The following is a 20,832-nucleotide window of genomic DNA, read 5'->3' as shown; positions in this document are numbered from 1 at the left end:
AATATAAACTGTTATTTTACACTTGATGGTGGTAAAGAGGTTTTGTGAAATCTAATTTTTACCGTGACGCAGGCTCAGCGTGACTGCCAGTTCTCACAGTGTCATAATGAGGCACAAGGACTCCGCAGCGCTTAGGAAATACATCTGAAAGTGATGGATTTTGTCCAGATGGTCACTTGCACAGGACGGCCAGTAGGAGCTCTGTTAGCATGTCAGCAGAGATACACTGCTAACTACAGAAACGTAGTGCTCCACGCTATTTGGCTAATGACAGCGACTTGCTAATCATTGTACATTTGACGTGTGATTCACTCTGAATTTGCACATGGCAACATTTTGGCAGCCGTGGATTTGATCGGCGCTTGTTGCCGTGGCCCTGGTAGTGTGAGTGTGTCCTCATGTGACCTGTCTGTTGTTGGGATTACAGGGTGGCAGTGATGGAGGCCCTCTTCTTCTGTGTAGGATCAGCACAGTCTAATGGGCACTCATCAATTCTTGCTGTCCGGGGAAGTAGGTGTCACGACTCCTGTAACTACTTTTGACAAGAGTGATGAAGCACTTGTTCAAGTTGTAAGATTGCAGTTGAAACCTTTCGATATGACTCTGAGTGGTGGCGCACGAACAAGGGCTCGAGAAAAGACAGTTGAGTGAAAGAGCGTCTCGGAGTAAGCGACAGGAGGAGGGTGAGGGAAGTTAATGACGGCCATCTGTCTTCAGCCGGGAGAGCAACTTTGGGCTTATTGGAATAAAACAAAAACAGGGATTTGCTGATCTGGCCCTGGCGTGGTGTGCTCCATGGCTTGGGTGGATGGTTGAATGAATGGTTTTGGTGTGGAGAGAGGCTTGTCTCGCACTAATGATCGCTGCTCTTCAGTGAGAGGCCTCGAGTTTGTTCAGCGGATACTTACTGTGTGCCAGAGTCCACAATCGGGAAATATGTTAGCGTGTTAGTCCATGTGCTTACCAGCTCACATGAGAGATCTCTTGGAAGACGGGCCCGGCTGATTGTCTCTTCAGCTGTTCGGACTCAATAACAGGCTTCTTTTTAACACCAAATTCAAGAACTTGCAGCTACGACTCATTTAACACTCATTTAATGTATATTTATATAAACGTTAATATGTATTTGCTAAGACACACCCTCCGAGCAAATATCTGTGTAACAGGGTTTGTCGGTTGACCTACTGTACTGCTGCAAACATATAGAGAAATGCATGTTGTTATTTTCAGCAAATCGATTCCTACATGGCTATTATAATGTGTTTTGTTATTTCATGGTGTATAAATTAACAGTTAGATTACTCTAAGTGCGATGTAAAAATCATTCGCGCTGAGGAAATTGCCCCTGGTGACAATCAATTCTCACAGGTTGAGGAACGCTAACTTCCTATTGATTAACGCAACGAGTCTAAAAACTTAGCAAAGACAGCAACCTCACATAACATAACACAATTACTCACAAACATAACCATTACATTAGCTAATAATAATAAAATGTATACAGCAAAATAAATACAGAAGGGAAAAGTGTTACAATGCTTTCTCCATGTAAAGCTTTTCTACTCACAAGGGACGGGTTTTGGCTCATGAATTTTTAAGGTGGAATTGCTATCAGCGGGAAAGTTAAAGGTCAACAAGTCAATAGTTTCCCCCATTGTGCAGCCGGCTGTTGGTACTAGAAATTGTGTGGCCATTTCAAACGCTTTACTCGCATAGTTCTCACCAGCGATGCAAAAAATATATGATTATTTTTATCAGTATTGCCATCAGGTAACAGAAGTAGAAGTCAGTGACCCTTGAAAAGACATCAACAATATAAATGGAGTGTAGTGTACGGCTGTGATAAAGTGCCCTGGTATCCACTGCTCATTCTTCACCTACTCTGTTATTTCTCTCGCTCCCGTCTATCTCTCCCATTCAACCAACACAACAAACCCGACTCTCAATCTTTTTTTCTTTCCTTTTATTTCCCAGGAAGGTCACAGATGCTGTCATGTTCACCAGCTGTTCCCCGCACTCCGCCGTTTAAACTTTGACTTCGGAACTGTCATCTTTTTAGTTACTTTAGTTTTTAGCAGGACAAACAAAGTAGAGAATAGTTTGCACCTCAGTTACTGTGAGCTTGTGTCCCTTTTTATGATGAGTTAGTAAATTGGGTGTATCTCAAAAGAAAACCTTTATGTTTTTGATAAATTGATTTCAATCAATTAACTCCAGCTACAAGGGATAATAAATTAATTCAAATAATGTACTTTTAGTAGATACATCTATTTTGAAATATCAGGTCATTGTCATTGATGCACTAGATGTGTGTAAAAAGACAAGACATACACACTAAAAAGGATGTTACATTTCCCTGGACTAAGAACCTGATTGTAAAAGAACAGTTTACATTGTAAGTAGGTCCAGTCATCACAGAAATATTAACCATAAATTATGTTGTTCTCTCAGATGGGGGCAAGAGCCAGATTTCCCCATGAAATAACGTAGGTATGGGTTTCAGACACGGATTTGGCTTGGCTATGGTCCTACATTGTTATGGCAATATCCCAATTCTTTCCACATTAAATTCTTTTGAATGGGGAAATGTCCTCACGAAATCCCTCAAATCAGGAAGGAAACATTTGCCTGAAACCCATGAATACCTTTTATATTCTGAGCTATTCTACACAAAAAGTATATTGCACTGAAGTATCATTTCTAACACACAATGAACAGGTGCGTTGGTAGTGCTCAGGTTGCCGTGGCGACAGGTCAATGGGAGCCCTAGGAGCAGATGGCCGGTGTGGCGACCCCGCAGGCTGCTATCTCCTTCTCGCAGCTCTGGATGTGTCACTTCAGGTAGTGTGTGTTGGCACGGCACACCTGGGCAGCCCTGGGACTCCTGCACACTGTACTCCGCCACAGACAGTGCGCCAGGACTGTGTTAATCCTGCCCCTCAGCTGTTTCACCCACCTGCCACCCCCTTTTCCCCCCACAGATAACATGTTAGCCTGCTCTGACCATGGAGCATAGGGGACAGAGAGGGCTTCCCTTTGAATTACCTGTGGAGATGGACACCGATTCAATGACTAATCCTCCGTCATTACCAAGCGGCGGCCGGTCGCTCTCCATGTTTCCTGACTGCCCCATTGCTCAGTGACATGTTCTCCCCTTGTGATTATTTCCTGTAAAAGCTTCACAAACATATGCAGGAACGACCTATTGAGGTGAACGCCTGGGTTTTGTTATCGAATGCGCACAGGTTATTTTCTCCCGTGGCTGCAGGGCGCAATGTGTCCAAAGGCGGCTTGCGTTTGTGTGGCTCCAGAAGTTAAGCATGGACCTGCATTTTTGAGCGCGCACGCCGTCTGAGAGAAGGGCCCTAATGGAAGAACACTATAGTTTACACTGAGGCCACAGGGGAGCTTTAAAGTTCACTGTGATGTTATCCCACACAAGATACACACATGTACACACAAACTGCAGAGCTATGAACTGGTACGCTTCACGGAAAGAAAGGAAAATACGGTGTCTGGACAAAAGACCCTAACCCAAGAGTTAGAAAGTGGTGCATTGTATTTTCTACATAGTATACTAATAAAATGTTTTAACTTAGCTGTTAAATACGTTATATGTATCTTTATTTGTATTGTAACTTTTGTTTTTTTTTCTCTATGTTACTATGTGGTATTTTGCTAGTTCTAATAAAGCTCAAGATAATTCTAAAATTGTTCAAGAAAGGTTGAATTTTGACCCGTTTGTAACGATACTTGTTCAAATGAGTGGTGTGATCCTCATTATTCCAAGAGTCTTCCATTTTTAGACAAATATTCCGTTTATTTCAACAAAAACAGTGTCCAGATCAGATTCAGACTACAACTGAACCTTTTACTACACATCTGAGTATCGACTTTTCATACTTAACACTAGTTTGTGTAATAATGATGAATTACAATGTTTTGAGAGCTGCTCTTGCTTTGAGTCAAGGTCCTGCATATTTTAGTCCAGTTGTCACAATATTGTTTCCAAGTCCCATCCATTTTGAGACGAATGGGAAAATAAGTAGACCGGTCTATAATTGTGCATCTGATGGTCAGCTCAAATATCACATTTATTCATTGTTGTTCATAGAATATAACAGCAAGGAGAACACGCTTTGATATAACATGGCTTTATACTGCACTTGGACGCAGCTATGGCACTGATTGACATCCAGACCTCAATAGAATGAAATAAATATAATGTTTAAATCCCACCTCTCCCCTTACATAAGCACATGTTTTGTTTTGCTTTGGACTTCAATTAGCCTTGTTACCTCGTTCCTTGTTCATCCATAACCACTGTATTCCTTCCACTTCAGATCCAACTCGAGCTCCTAAATGCAGACAGCACCTGCTCCCTGGAATCTGCTCTAAAGCCTCACAAACCTCTTTACTTCTGCCATGCACACTTCTCCTGGAAGGCACGTCTGGCTGCACAGAGAAGCACTGGTTTGGAAGATGGAGGCAAACGCTAATATAAACTTTGGGTGTTTTTGGTACTTGTATATTTCCTTGAGTCTTGTATGTGGTCAAATACTTTCAGCCACATGTTTTGTAGATGCTTGAGATTTTGGCGCGTTGGAGAGGAAAGAGAGCTAAGGAAAGTACTGGGCATAAACTTTCCCCCCTTTTCATAAATAATTCTGCACATTTTTGTTATTGAACCTTGGCCAGTAGTAGTGTTTGAGGTAGTGGTTAAAAATCCTCCCGTCACTCACTCAGAGCATTGCTGAGGTTGACCAATGTGAGTGGGAAAAAGTGTCTTTCTTTGTGCCCAGACAGTGGTGGTTTTTGGGGTGATCGAGGTGGGCAGCAAGAGGAGACGTCAGATGCACTTGGGCAACACGACGCATCTGCCCCATCATGCAGCCTTCAGCCTTACCTTCTTACATAACATAAAAATCCTCAACCTTAGGGGTGTTTTGAAGCACACTCGACTGCTTACAAGCTTTTCCCAAGTTTCATGAATATAGACCTCATATTCGCAGATCTGTGATTATTTCTGTCTTGAAACATACAGTGGTGTTTGAGAGCCTCTACAGTGCACTGAGTCCACTGGATCTAGGCTGGGAGGTCCAGGGCTGATGGGGGGGGGGGGTAATTCAACCAAGAACCATCACTGTTGAGCAGCGTGCATAGTGATGCCACTTATTGTACATAATAGTGTTGCAGCCTTGTATTTTGCTCTACTTTCAGTGCTGATTTTCATCTTGATTTTTGATTGTAAGTCTCTTTTCGCCTGTTGTCCTTGAACTGTTCTTTGCTGGAAATTCCTTCTTGTAGGAAAATAAAGGTTCTATTATCATCATCAGGTACTATCTTACCAAACTAAGTAATGGTTATAAAAATGTGAAAAGCTGCTAAATGCACTTTACACTCTGACAAAGAGACGGGCAGTAGAAGATGAATTAAATAAGAAAGCAATATTGCTAAATGACACTGCGCCTCATGCTCTCATTACATCTGAATGTGAAGTCATTTAAACATTGAACCTGCCTAATGTCTGTAATAACATGTCCACTGTTTCTCTTAATATTCCCAATTACATTTGCATACCTGTGAACATGCATAATTACATCTCCCTCCTCTTCAGGCCCACAAAGCGTGCTCTATAAGGACACCTCCCGCCTCCTCTCCTTCTCTTTCTGTACTTGCTGAACAAAAGCTTCTCATTCATTTCAAACGCTCTCATGACTACTTAATTGAGCCTCTTACTGCAAACACAATGTGAGTTATTTTATCAACCTTTGCAAAAAATATAATCCTTGTGGAGAGCCAGAGAAAACAAATTAAGGTAGAGTTTTAGCAAGGTTCCATTTAATTAGATAATAATGCTTTGTAAAACAAGAGGCCCAGGTATTTGTTTTTCTCAGCCGAACCTGTGAAAATTCTTTATCTATTTAATGATTATTTTTTACATGAAGTGCTTGTTAAAAGTTTGTTCAATGGGAACATTAGTCACAGTTCTTTGCAAACGATTGTACATTTATTGAAAACATTAAATCAGCAGCAGAAGTAAATATAGTTGTATATTTGTAGCATCTATGCCTCGTATCATTGGTTAAGTATTTCCTTGAACTAAAATTATTAATATGAAGTCAAAGCGCATTTGATTCGACAGAGTGTTTAAAACTGCTGAACATTGACTGATAGATATTTGGCTTTTAAAGAAATATTTGAACAGTATTTCTGAGTCATGTTCATCTGGGTTAGCGAAAGGCAGAAGGTCTTCTTCTCACAAAACAGCAGACCTGTATCTATTAAAAGGATGGCACAAAATATCACTTCCAAAAGAACATGGACTTTATAACATTACGAACACTGAACTACATATTTAGAAACATAAATCCACTCTCGTAATGTTCAGATGTCCGGATATTTTCGCTTAGCCAGAGGCACTTCTTGGAAAGCCGCGCGGTAGGAAGTGTGCTATGAGTCAAGTTGAATAGGACTCCTTTTATTAGCCACCTCCGGATGACACCACACAAGTTTTCGCTCATCTCCTCGTGTGTGGGGAGCGGTGGGCAGAATTGAATCCAGCGTATAGAGGTGGCTTTTATAAGGGAACCATAGAGGGCGGTTATTGCACCATCAGGGCGTAGTGAAAGCAGCACAGGGGGGACAACGGAACAGAAGAAGGTCACTGTTAATACATGGTGATCCGCCGCTGTCCGTTATAGCCTGCCAACCAGAGAGAGGAGTCAGGCTTAAGTAACTGACTCCTACCCAAGGCTTGAGTCATCAGCAGGCCATTCTTTTTCTGTAACACTAGTGCTGACATCACTTTGTGTAATATGTAAGAGGAAGTGTGGGATATGCTTGAACTATAGATAGAGGGAGAGATACTTCATTCAGATTCTGGTGTCTGGAGCCTGACATGTTCAACGGGCCAGAAAAAGACTTTAAACCGGGTTTGGGTTCGGAAGAACAGGCATGGATTAAACGACACCAGCTGCAGGAACATGTCAAACTAGCGGTGAGCATCAGAATCAGAATCAGAAAAGGTTTATTAGCATTGTCAATGAACAGAATTCATAAACATTGGAACTTGCTTTGGTGATTCGGTGCAACATAAAACAATGAACAATGATAAAAACAACCTGTATAAAGTTAAAAAGAAAAACTAGTAAAATTTGCTATTGGATCAGAAATAAAAATAGGCTTACTATGTACACAAATGTACAGTTGAATTTACATATGCAGTGCAGAAAGTGAACAGTGCTGTTGGCATGATCAAAAAATCTATAATTTTGCCTCTGTTTTGAATATATGCTAAATTTGAGTACATTGTGTATAGCAGAACTGATGTAAATGAAAAAAAAAACATTCAAGCAAGAGTATAAAGTGTACTTGTGTGTGTACTTTTGTCATTTAATATAAACTTGAACCTCAACTAAGTTTAACCTGTTACCACCCACCTGTCCGCCGGCGAACATTTTCTATATCTCAAATATTCTCTTACATCATCACTTTTATTTCCGTGGTCAATACCAGCAAGCCATACATCATTTTAAAGCTTATTTTCTCAACAAAACGAATATGTCATTGATTTACATTGAATAATATGCCCCAAGAAGCAATTGCCAATAGTTTGTGAGAAAGTCTCAACTTTTACAAACGCATGTCCTACCTGTTTGCTGTTTATGACGGACGAAACGGCTTTAATTCTGTACATCCATGTGCTCAGTCTGTCCGTAAGGAACCATTGAAAAACAATATCCACTTGTATTTTTCCTGAAGTTATCCGATTTCAAGATATTGTCAAGTAAACAAACTTTTCTTCGTTTCTCGCGGGACGAGAATGCGCTTGTTCGGCGCATTTCTCCGTCCATAACAAATGACTTGTTTGACCTATAAAATAATGTTGGGTATCCTTCTTTTCTTCAGACTGTTTCCTACAGAATGAGACCATCCACGAATTTTTCTGTCCACGGGTTTGTTTGCTACAGCCTCCGCAAAAAAAAATGCGCCGCTTGCGACGCACATGTATTAGTCTGTTTACATCTAAACAGCGCCGCGTGCGAATGACGTAGCTCAGATTGATTGACAGATTATTCTAGCCAATGAAAATAGCTTTAAAAAGAGAGGCGGGACAATGGGGCTGATTGACACAGAATGTTCTGTATTCCCGTGCGTAAGGCTCAGGGAAGGCTGTAAAGAGCCAGATTTCTCGGCAGGATTTTGCGCATAACGTTTTCTGATTTTATTAGCCTTTTGGACGTGCATATTGTTAGATATATGTATTATTATACCAATACAAAAATAAAATAAAAATAATATATATATATATATATATTTTTAACCTCTATATGGGAAATTCATGGGTAAACTCATATTTACACATTTTCACATATTTTTTTTTTAGCAGTTATAATTGCTATTAGTGGCCTACAAAACATCAAAATGTATGTTTTATGATCATAGAGGTGCTAAAATTGTAATAAAACAGTTTGGCACAGTTGGCACATATTTGGATCACTTGTTCCGAATATACTTTTTGATACAAAAAGGTCAACAGCACCAAAATGCCTGTTCCTAGAGATCTGAAACTGTACACAGTTGTTGTCAACAAGATAAACATCATGTACAGTGAACAGCATATGCACACAATGAAGTATGTCATGCTCAGGACCATTACAAATTAACAATATTCAGGCGAGACTAAAAAAGGATGTTTTGTTTATGTTTGGGCCTCTGTAGTGTAAGTTCTGAAGCCCTAACAGTGTCCATGTGCACATCTGCAGAAACTAGAAGGCCTAAGCTTTCTAATGATGCATCACACTTGCATGTGGAACATAAGATCCTCTTTTAATAAGCAATGCCATTTGGGTATGTCCAACCATTGTGCACAGGGCGAAAATAGGTGGATGGTAACAGGTTAAGCATGTTTCTTTTGGATTGGTCAGTGCTAAACTGCTCTTGTGTCCTTAGGCAGGACACTTCACCCCCATTGCCTAATATGAAAGTAAGTGTGTAATTGGTGGTGGTCGGAGGGACAGATGGTGCAGCATCACAGCCTCGTCAGTCTGCCCCAGGGCTGCTGTGGCTACACTAGTACCTTACCACCGCCGAGTGTGGAGTGAATGAATAATACAATGTAAAGCTCTTTGAGTGTCATGAAAGCCACTATAGAAATCCAATAATGAATGAATTAATTAATTGTCATCATTATTACATATTATCATCTCCATATCACTACATCCGCCAAAGCTGTTTTACAGAGCTGTTGTATCCACACTAGCAGAAGGGAGCACAACCCAATAATCTCTATGTTATACCTTTCAATAAGGTGTTATTATCGTATATATTGTAGCGCCATATATAATTTCACCCTGGAGAGACTCAGACACAAAAGCAGAAAAGATGTTTTAGCGAACTTTATTGCAAAATTTATTTGGCGCTCAGACCCCGGTGGAAGGCGTAGCGATCATGGGCACTCCATGATTTGATTGAATTAGATACCTTCCCCCCGGAGCCTGGAGACTGGTGGTGGTAGATGTGGAGAGAATAATAGATGCAGAGGAGGAGCAGGGGAGGTGGTGGGTCGCAGATACGGTTTGAAGCGACTGAGCCATCAGCCTGAGCGCTTAAATGCTGCCGCCTGTGCGTTGATTGGAGCGGGGAGGAGTGACTGAGCGTTGATTGGGGATGAGGAGCAGGTGTAGGGGCCATGACACAGACGTCCCCCGTCCTTTTACCAATCCTTCTTGGCCGGGAAAAACTGCATAACCTCTTTAGGATAAGCGCAGAAACCTGGAAGAGTCCATGGTGAAGTGAGGGATCTGACTCTCACAGACGGACAGGCGGGCGCCGCTTGAGTGCGATGATGGCGCTGGGGAGAGGGGTCCTTCCATGGAGGCCGACGCAGATTTAGGTTAGGTCTTCCAGGTGAACTTACGCAGGCTTCATTTTCCAATCTGAGCTCATGCACAAACATGCTCATAATCCACGAGAGCCTCAACATTCATGGCCTTAATGTCAATTATTTTTTCATTTGATTTATTTCATCCTTCACCTTTGACAACAATATGATTTTTAAATATGACTAGAGTGTGAAATGTTACCGGAGCAGCCCAGTGATCCAAGTGTGTCAGCTCCATCCTTAATTCATTAATTTGCTGTATCCCCTCAGTCACTCAGCCAGAATAATCCATCTGGAAAGTCCACTGAGCTTTTCTGCCACCAAGCAGAAACGTGCCGCGCGGTCGAGTGCTCACAATGCCATACACACGGTCACTATCTGACTTAATGTCTCTATATACTACTGACTATTCAAGCACAAACTGTGAGCACACCACGTTATGTGCCCAAACATACAGATCCTGCCATATATGGGACTGCGTTTGACATACAGTATACAATGTGAAGAAAACAGTCCTTTGGAGATGCACTGAGCTTCATGAATTCAACTTGCATCAATGATTTATTCTGAATAGTGGCTCTTGAAGCATGCATTTTACAAAAGCAGATTCTACAACGGTACCTATATTACATTTTTTTGATTTAAAAATTATGATCAGTTGCATTGTTAAAATTGTAATTTTTAGATTTTCTTTTGGGTTTATTTACCTGTGAACTACTATATGACATTTTTACTACAGGCTTGTGTCTTTGCCATTGCAGGATAGGGTCTCTAATAGGGTCTATCTGAGGATGAGATTTCCAGGAGAGAATCCAGACTGATTGAAAAATTGCTTTGTTTTGTATTGAATGTGCTTTATGTTGTAACTGTCTGAGCTTCTTATCTCGACTCCACACTGCAACATCTGCTCCTCTCCTCTTCACCACGCCGCCCGATAGTCTGTTTGCCCAGTTCATAATTAACTATATGATCACCCATTGTGTAATTATGTATAGCTGTTTGATATGTAATTAAAATGGTATCAGTATGGAGTGTAATTTGTGCAGTCTGATTACCTATTAACAGTGTAAACAGTCGTGGTTAAAAGCCCGTGACCGCCTCTCTCCTCCATGACACTGGGCCTGATTGTGACACGGGCCAAATCTGAGCAGCACTTTGTACCACAATTTACTGAACTCTCACTCTCTCTCTCTCTCTCTCGCTCTCTCTCTCTCTTACTCACTCTCTCTCTTACTCACTCTCTCTCTGTCTCTTTCTCTCTCTCTCCTCCCTCTCTTTCTCTCTGTTTCCCCCTCTGCCTCTCTCCTCTCCATCTCTCTTTCTCCCTCCCTCTCTCTCTCTCTCTCTCTCTCTCTCTCTCACTCTCCTCCTCTCTCTCTCTTTCTCTCTTTCTCCCCTGCTGTCTCTCTCTCTCCTCTCCATCTCTCTTTCTCCCTCCCCCTCTCACTCACTCTCTTTCTCTCTCTCTCTCCCCTACCCTCTCTCTCTCTCTCTCTCCTCTCCATCTCTTTTCCCCCTCTCACTCACTCTCTCTTTATCTCTCTCTCCTACCCTCTTTCTCTCTCTTCATCATTTAGATATAAATGTACATCTTTTAAAACCCTATTTTCTTACATTTGTCTATGTTGCGCTGGTAAATTCTACCGGTGAAATAACACAAGTTGATAATCACCATGAATAATTTAATTGTGTTTCTTTGTCGATCACAACAGAAACATTACCCAACAACTCAATCCATTTTTCCATATCTATTTTGTCCTCATTTTGAACTGTTGGTGATTGGACCACACAGAGAGTCCGAGTGGGACACTGCCCTCCTTGTTCCGTCCAGATACAGACAGTAAACGAGCACGGCTTACAAACAGCTTGATAGAGGGCCCTTTATAATCGGTTTAAAAAGACAGGCTGCTGAGGACACTCGAAGGAAAAGTGTTAATAAAAGCACTGGGCAACAAACTGACCCAAATAAGCTGCATTTGCAAATTCCCTTGTTTGTAAAGTTGGGCTTTGTCTTATTCCATAAAAGTCTCTTTCATTGCTGTAGTGGGAGTAGACAAATTAACCTGTGTAAGCTCAAATATGCTGGTTAGCTTTGCCCGAATAGCCAGAGGTCAACTTCTTTTCAGCATTATACAACTCTAAATACATGCATTTAGGTGGAGTGCATTTTGATAAAGACAAACCAAGGTCTATGATAATGTCAATGGCGCAATATTGGAGATAACAAGCTTAAAAGTGGCCCAATTTTCTCTCATGATGTAACAGTGCAGCAAGAAGAGACTGTGCCTTGGGCTTGAATGGATCACTGAATGTACTAAAATGTGGAGAAGTGGTGAAATTAGTGGAGGGGAAATGCAGCTTTATTATTCTGCCATTATTATACAGTTAACTTTAAAGGAGTTACTGACTGGAGTATGACTAAATGTGTGCATGTTTTTTGTAGGTCCGAAGGGACTTGATTGTAATTGAGCTGTTTAATATCCATTTATTAGTGGCTCCATGAATTTGATGTGTCCAATAGGATTAATCTTGTAGTCTAATTTAATCTCAAACTGATTTAGTTTTTTTATAGGGAAGGCACTTCCCTATAAACTAGTGCTAAGTTCTGCTTTTGATTTTGGTCAAACGTAAGTCTCCTTGTGTTGTTACGATGGTAACATTTCAAACTCTATTCGATACTGAGGAAAAGGCTTGATAGCATTTTTATTACAAAACCTTTTATATAATTGAATGTAATTTTCATTACAGAATATTAGTAGTTTAATTTAGGGCTGTGGTCTTCTTGTCGTTTAGTCAATTAATCGGCCGATGGTGTCAAAATTTGTATTAGTCAACTAATTATATTACTGGGAAGGACTGGGGGGTAAATTGTGCGTTTATTTATTTACTTATTTTACATGTAGAGAGCTAGATATTTCTCAATAAAAAAATTCGAAATCCTGGGAGCTTATGGTCGGATCATAGAAACTTCATAGTTTTGAGAGCTTTGCCAGCTTCACATCACACACATCAAGCCCATTTTAGACAATTAATCGACACATGAGGAACGTCTTTAGACGACCAAGAATTTAAATAACTACTTTAATATAACCATGTAGGGTTATAGTAATTAGGATATCACCGATTTATTTGCAACTATTCAGAAAAGGTCAGAATTTGTACTATTTTGTTTTTTAAGTATTGATAGTTATATAATAATCAATAATAATTATCTAGTTTTGACAATAGTCTGGTGTGTCTGGAAATAGTATATTAAAAATGTTTGTATTGTTTTTTGGGCAACCCTTGTTTAGATATTGGTTTGTTTTCATTCTGATCAGTGCAAGTTTAGTTCTTGTGGAGTCACACACACATTCACACACCAGTGTAAACTGACACTGGGGGCAATGCGGGTGAAGTGTCTTGCCCGACGACCTCTCGACCATTGAGCCACTGCTGCCCTGGTAAAAGTTTCAGTATTATTACATAGTACTGTGAAGCTAAACATTGTATTAGTGATTGTATTAAATATATATCATCAAACTCTGCAGTTCAGGCATATTTATGACATTTTATTTTGAAAGGTTTGTTGTTCTTATGTGCTTTTATGGCAAAAGGTAATGTCTTTTCTGTCGCTGTGATTAGATATCGAACCCTACAATTTATTTAAAATGCAGACAAACTCTACAGGACCCCTCTTTTCTTCTCAGGATGTCTCAATGCTCAGGAGCACAGATCGTTTGAACATAGAAAAGCTTTTAGCAACTATAAACTGTAGCATGTTTTGCTCGTCTCATAAGGGGGGCTTCAGACATGTTTGACACTACGTATAGATGATTAGCGCCATTAGTGAATCAGCTGCTCTTCTCTCACACAAGATCACACTCATGAACATTTAATTGAAGCTTGTTCCTGGTAAAGCAATGGTTAATTTATCATTTGAAGTGAATTAATGGGATTCGAGGTGTACAGACCGCTCTGCATGTGTGGAGTATGTTTTTGAGTTTCTGAAAGATGCTGTCCATGCGTTTCAGAAAGATGAGTAATTAGGACCATAGCAATGGAACATTTTAAAGTAATGTTATATAATTTGATGGTCTCAAAGACTCCAAGTTGGTCCTGGTTTATATCTAGTTTAATGACATTTATGTATTGATTTAGAGCAGGATTGATGCTGCTTTTTAGCTTGGTTCAAACTGGATAATAATATTAATCTCATTGTGAATCAATAGTTAACCTAGGGAAAAGACTCAAGTGTCTTGCTCAAAAGACCAACAACAGTATAATGCATTTGGGTCACTTAATACCATTATAGACTTTCAAACTAAATATAATGGAGTTATTATAGAAGTATTTGGTGTGGAAAAAGTTTGAGGGACACGGGTTGGGAAAGAAAACGAATCAAAGACCAATTTGAAGTTGTCATAGTAACATTGTTCAAATAAATGTCATCCTCACTGCATTGTGTCTCCTCTCTCTTCCAGCTCCTTTGACCGACAAGCCGCCCAAAATCCTGTTCCCGTCTGAAAACAAGATTAGCACCATGGAGCTCCAGCTAGGTAAGAGCTTCAGCAGATTTCCTCCAGCTGCACTCTGTGGAGCTTGTGTCATTTCCAAACGACAGGAAACAGATGACTTTACAAACCTGTTCCAGCACACCTCTGGCTGTTTCTGGGTAGATTGATGATGACACTTTTATTAGCTATGAGAAATGGCAAAAAAAATATATTTGTAAGTATGTTTTCCAGCCTTATGCTAATGGTGAAGGCTAATATCCCTGGGCTGTTTTGTCAACAATAGTGATCCCATATGGTGCCACATGGAGAAGCAGTCGCTGCTGTTTGTCTTGTTTGACGTGGGGTCACCATGAGCCCGCAATGTGTCTCGGCCAGAGTTTTTTCTCCCACTGACAGCATATTGCCGCTTGATTTCTGGGCACACTTGCTTGTCCACATGGCGCCCGCTGCTTTGTGAATGGCTAATGTGCCTGTCGTGGATGAGGCTGATCGGGCGCGACCACTCGAAACTGCAGAAATGAGAGCGTGGACAGAGGAGAGGCAGCTGGGAAGAGGAACAAAAGCCTTAATGACAAACACTGAGGTTACCTTTTGTCTTTTGTCCAGGGCTGTTTAAATCCAGGTACTTGACTTCTGGCTGGATGATCAAGAGTGAGAAATTACTGCTGTGTATAAACTGACAAGCACACCTGAACCATTTGGCAGTTGACTTTTATTGGAATCTGTTTTGCAAATAAGGGTTACAGCATTGTCAAGCAGCAAACTACATGTCACAATAGTGTTTATTTGTGCACACATTACATTGTTTATACTTCATAGTTCCTAATATGTTTCTATTGTCCATTTGAAGCTTATGTTGAACTCCATGATGACAGCTGACAGGCAAAATGACAAGTACAGATTACATTTTATATACAAAAGCAAGCATTTTGTTTTAAGTTCATGCGTATGTGGCAGTACGAGTGTTTTGATATTGTTTAAATGGTAAGTTGTCCAACAACGCCACCCCAATTTAAACTGGGGAAAATTAGTAAGGCACGCAGATAAGGATTACTGATGAGACAGAGACAGTTCCATAAAGTACAACATGTTTATTATTTAAATAGATAATGCTAACAATCTAAAACACATTTTTAAACAAGACAATAATATTTTTAAACAATCTAATCTAAAAGCTACAATGCTACCACTCAACACCACGCACACCCACTCGCACATACACATGAATAAACTCAATAAGACCGTTGGAGGGGGCGCTGAGGTTTAGCCGTGGAGGTAAACAAATGGGGCAGTAACCTAATAAGAAAACGCCAAAACAACAAAACAGTGCACCACAAACCAAAACGCGGGAACCACCACCAGGGGAATCCACCACGGTGTCAGACCATCAGCCCCTATAACACAGAAAAATGTATTAAAAGCGGTACATAATTTGAGTCCAGTGTAGGCACGGCAAAGGGATGTGCAGGTAGAGCAGCAGAAAAATGTCTATATCGCGCCCATGCGCGTTAGCGCGACACACCCAGCGCAGAGCTGGTACAGACCACGGGAGAGCACCATCGGGCAGCGTGGGGCACAATCAAGCGCCGGCCTGCGCCGTCAGTCCGACCAGGAGGATGTTAGTCTGCGCAAAGCGGGTTACTCCGAGCACAGCGGCAGCGGCAGCGGCAAAGCGGAGCGGCAGCTCCTACATACACCGGAGGAATCAAACACTGAATTTGGTTGTTAACACTAGTTTGCCACTGACCCAGGCATACTTACACTTCGGAGCGCGACTTAGAGCTCCGATGAGGGAGAGGCGAGAGCGAGCAGCTGCGTCAAAGCCTATAAAACACGAGAGCCTAAGCGCGTCAGACGATCGCGGATCTTAAAATGAGGGGCGCTTACCTAAGCTTGCGGTAGTGAGTGACCCGCATCTGTGGTTACCGGTGACTGTCCGTGCTAACAAAAAGGAGTCTAAGATTAGAAGACAGTCCACAAAATTTAGGAGGGAGACAGAGCTCCGCTTACCTGCTGTGAGGCGCTGGAGGAATGCGGAAGTGTGACGCCGGTGGGCGGGCACAATGCGAGAGGCCAGAGGGAGCGTAACAATCAGGGGGGGCATTTTTATGAATGGCGACCGGCATGAATGGCCAATGAGAACGCGGGCTCAGATCTAAGGGCGGCCCAAAATGCGATATGGCCACACGTACAACACTTTTTATTTTAATTTCCTTGTCTGTAGTCGTCAGATCCAGCAACAGGTTGAGTAAACTCTGGTCCATATCTGAATCAGCAGATACGCAAATATAAAGATAACTCAAATGGAAGAAGTTGATGCTGGTTTTGAATGTACTACCAAGCATTCCGTATCCCAAAATTCTTTTCATCTTTACCCAGCTCTTTAAAGAAGCAGTTTGATTTTAAAGTGCTTGGTCAAAAGTATTTCTTATTTCTTCAGCTCTGACACATTGGTCGGAGTTGACGCCTGGTCATTTCTGTATATTTGCCATTAAAAAGACCCACTGCCAGGATCTGCTGTTACTACATCCTGAAATCAGAGCCGCAAAAAGTGCCGGGTGTCTAGCTTTTCTTTCATGCCACTTGAACTACAATATGCTGAAAGCTCGCTAGGGAAATTGCAGCCAGCTATGCCAAAAAAGTGTCACTGGCTGAAGCTTTAAGCTCTAGTGGGCTCCAGGCTTCACTATTGATGAAGGGATGTCTTGTAAAGTCCGGGACTGTTGAGAGGCACATGTTGACTTGACATGGGAAGGAGAACGTTAAATGTTGGTCTAAACTCAGCTCCGCTTCTCACAGTGTAGTTATTTGTGAGTTGTACTTTCTTGACTGGATGTCCTGCAAAAAAATTGTATTGACATGAGGGAAAATGACTTGAAATCAGGATATCTATCTTAATTTGAGTAGTTGTAATAAGTTAAGATTGATTTATTTGATGGATTTAAATACTTTTTTCCCCCAGTTTTAATATGGTTTGCACTTGTTTCAACACATAACTTCTTATTTAAGGTAAAGTATTTGCTATTGGGGTATGAACTTATACTGACAGTGCTTGTCAGTGGTGCAATGGTTAAGGGTGTTAGATATGTGTGGTTGCTTTTACCGAGGTGTTGTGTGTTGGATCTCCGATCTTGACCAGGCTTGGAACTGGCACAAAGAAGTGCCTTGTGACTATTTTCAAATAGTCATCCTGTTGTTTATCACTTAATTTGAGTTGCGAGTTGCACCTTTGCGGAGCCGTAGTTTAATCAGTGAAAGTTACAAGTTCCTTTGCATTGGAGCCACTTTCAGATCTACTCTGCCTCGCAAATATTTTCGGGAAGTCCAACAAACAATCTAGTGTCTAGAGTCATTACTGTGTTACAAGAGTCACAGCGTGGGCTTTGTGAGCGAAGTTTTCTCCACTAAAGTCACTGCGTGAATCTTGTCTTCTTGAAGTAAAGAACAAGCAGAAGCCCTGTTCTGGCTCCGCCCCTTTTCTCCTGGGTGTGAGTTTCCACGACGACGCTACACGAGACGTGCAGCACATAAACTTTGAGATTTGAGACGAGTTTACGCCTGACAGTAATATTGTGCTGAGGACAGGAGACAGGGCAGTGAATTCAGAAAGACAAGAGTGAGGCCAATAAAGGATTTACAGAACGATGAAAAACGATGAAAAATCAAACAAGCAAATGTAAAAAGCTTATTCCCATTAACCAATTTACAATAAACTAAAATGGACTATAAGCACATTTATATGCTTTATAAATATCAGGCATATTAAAATGTTATGAGCTTCACTAAAGAGCAGCATTGATGGTGATTTTTATTCAAAAAAATGACTGAATAATCAAGATTTTTTGGCCTTATCGCTCAGCCTTACTGTTCAGACAGAAATACATTTTTACAACAAGCCCCTCTATTTGGTGTGTTGCAGAGTTGTTGCCCTCTGTACTAGACTTTCATTTATTTATCCTGCTCTTCCTTAATATTTGTTGAGTCATGCCCTGAGCAGCTTTATGGAGGCCCGTGGCAGATTTATGGTGGTCAGAACGTGCAGGGAGAAAAGAGTGGTCGCTCCCTCATGGCAAGTGTGAGACAGAAAGAGATGGGTTCCAGGGGAGGCCGGTGAATAGGCAGTAAAATGGGAGCTGTAAGCAGAAAGATAAATCTGCAACACTGCTGGGAAACATAGTCCCACTTTATCTCCCCAGCCTCTGCTAAACCCAGAGCTTCTCAAGGCAGCCGCCATCTTCAGCTCAGCGCTACACAACAACAGGCATAAATAAAACAAGCCTTATATAAAGGCAGATGCACAGAACCTGCATTTCAAGCAAATACAACCGACCTGTATTACAAGCTGCTCTCTGATCAGCTCTGGGGCACGAAGGGAAACAAGATATACTGCAAATCATAATATAATATTTTATTCATTTTTGAACAACAACAAAAACACCAGAGGTTTATTTTTTACCATTATGAAATTATTTTATTTTTATATGTTGGCCTGTTGACTGTTTTGCAGCTAATTCAGTTCACTGATGACAGTAGTATGGCTGTTGTAGAGAACCTTTTAGGCAAGGATTTAGCGACCTTGCCTCGAGTGTTCCTTACATTAAGTATCGTACTTTTCGGGCTGTACAGCGCTCCTGAATAAAAGCCGCGTGCATGAAATTTAGAAGTCTTACATTTACAGGCTGCACCTGTCAATAAACCATAGTTGATCACGTTGTAACATGAGATATTTACATATATACTACACAGTAGTGATCCGTCTTTTAAACTGGGGGTCTTGTGGCTCGCCTGAGGTCTGCTGCGCCGCGTGACTAATTCGACTAATTTCTCAGTGAATATGAGTTAGATTGTAATGAAACACACAGCATTTTGAAGTTTAACAAACAGAAAGCACATCACAGCTGTCCCCACTGTCCCCTCTGTCCTCTCTGTCCTTGATTACGCTGTGTGAGCTGATTCACCTGTGTCTTCAAATCTGGTTCATCTGCTCCTGAGCTCGTACTTATCGAGGGAGTGTTATGTTTTAACATGAGATTATTACACAGAAATATGTTCCATGGTAGTGATGCACAGGTTGTCTTTTGACTTGTGGGGCAGGTCTGGCCAAGAAAGTCTCATTTCAATGCGGCAGGTTTTAAACTTCAGACCGCCTAATAATGCATTTCCTCTCTGCGTCTATCTTTGCGTTCAGCCGTGCCTAAATTCACTTCCTCATTCTCCTTGAATATGAGTCTGATTTTAATAAAACAAAACACAGCATTTTGAAGCTTAAATTTTAGAAAAACACGATGTGTCCCCTGGACACTGACCACTTTTCACTGACGTCTTCTTCCACAGTGGGTCAAACGCTTGCTCTTCCTGCTAGATTGCCCCCTGTTGGGCCGTTAGCCAGTAAAATCTATAAATTAGACGCACCGTTGTATTGACCGCTGGGTTCAAAGCGTGGGTGAAAAAACGGCTTAAAGACCAAAAAGTACGGTAAATGGGAACGAGCAGCCTTCAAACCTGCAACATGCACTGGGACTGTTTGCAGCCAAGTGTGACGCAGCTGGGATGAGAATCAGCACCTCCAAATCTGAGGCCATGGTTGTGGAGGAGTTCAAGTATCTTTGAGTCTTGGCTCTGAGCAAACAAAAATATACATTTTACACTAAAATGGACACAAACAGGACTGTTTTTTATCAAGAGCAGCACATTTTTACTTAAGTTATCAAAAATCTTTGCATGATACCGTTACATTTTACTCTAAAATTAACATTAATACACATACTTCAATACTTTTACTTAGATTACTATTACGTGAGTAAATGTTTTGTATCTGTACTTACTTAAGTAACAAAATATAGCACCACCACTGTGAAGGAGTAAACGGTACCATGGGTCCTAGTGACTTTGGAGAAGCTTTAAATATGACCATTGATTCAGATTTGTGTTTTTATAAAAATAAGTATAAAGAGAGTGTCAAAAGGAAGAATGGAGAGATGGTAAAGAAGTTGCATGGGACAAGATTCGACAAAGACAGATGGTGGTCTAATGGAGACAGTCGTATCAGAGACACTGGTCTTATGGTCGTCCTGTCACTTTTTACCAAAGAGTCTATGTTGTCAGTCTGAACTGCTACACTGCCTCTGTGCTTCTGCTGCTGCTGTCGCACTCTTACAAAGTCCTGGAGCCCATGGGGAGGCCCCCGCAGAATTGTGCCTGAATGCTAAAGGCGGCTAGTCCTGCCGAATAGAAGTTAAGAAGACCTTTTCTGTTTTGCTGTGGCTTAACAAAGTTTTTTAAGTTTGGGTTTTTGTTGTGGAGTTGCAACCGTTTCCAAAACGATTTATTTTTCATGATTTTTATTTATTATTATTTTTTGAGGGTTTCTTCTAGTTTTAACAGGGTAAGACATGATACTCAAAACCAGACACATCTTAAAGGTTGTGTAGCCGACGTAATTCCGACGTA

At 41.1% G+C, this 20,832-nt stretch overlaps 1 protein-coding gene across 4 annotated transcripts in view; it reads left to right on the top strand.

Moving 5' to 3' along the window:
• The window catches only part of il1rapl1a (interleukin 1 receptor accessory protein-like 1a), a 188,114-nt gene that overhangs the window by 112,796 nt on the left and 54,486 nt on the right, over positions 1 to 20,832 (top strand). For all 4 annotated transcript variants that reach the window (XM_072444776.1, XM_072444775.1, XM_072444778.1 and 1 more), the window contains exon 6: positions 14,350 to 14,424. In XM_072444776.1, the coding sequence (XP_072300877.1) occupies positions 14,350 to 14,424 (75 nt within the window). The remainder of the gene's footprint in view (positions 1 to 14,349; positions 14,425 to 20,832) is intronic.

This window comes from Eucyclogobius newberryi, unplaced genomic scaffold (assembly GCF_026437365.1).
Source record: "Eucyclogobius newberryi isolate DKJ021-1_F unplaced genomic scaffold, fEucNew1.0.hap1 SCAF_14, whole genome shotgun sequence".
Taxonomy (NCBI): Eukaryota; Metazoa; Chordata; class Actinopteri; order Gobiiformes; family Gobiidae; genus Eucyclogobius; species Eucyclogobius newberryi.
This window is presented reverse-complemented; position numbering and strand designations above follow the sequence as displayed.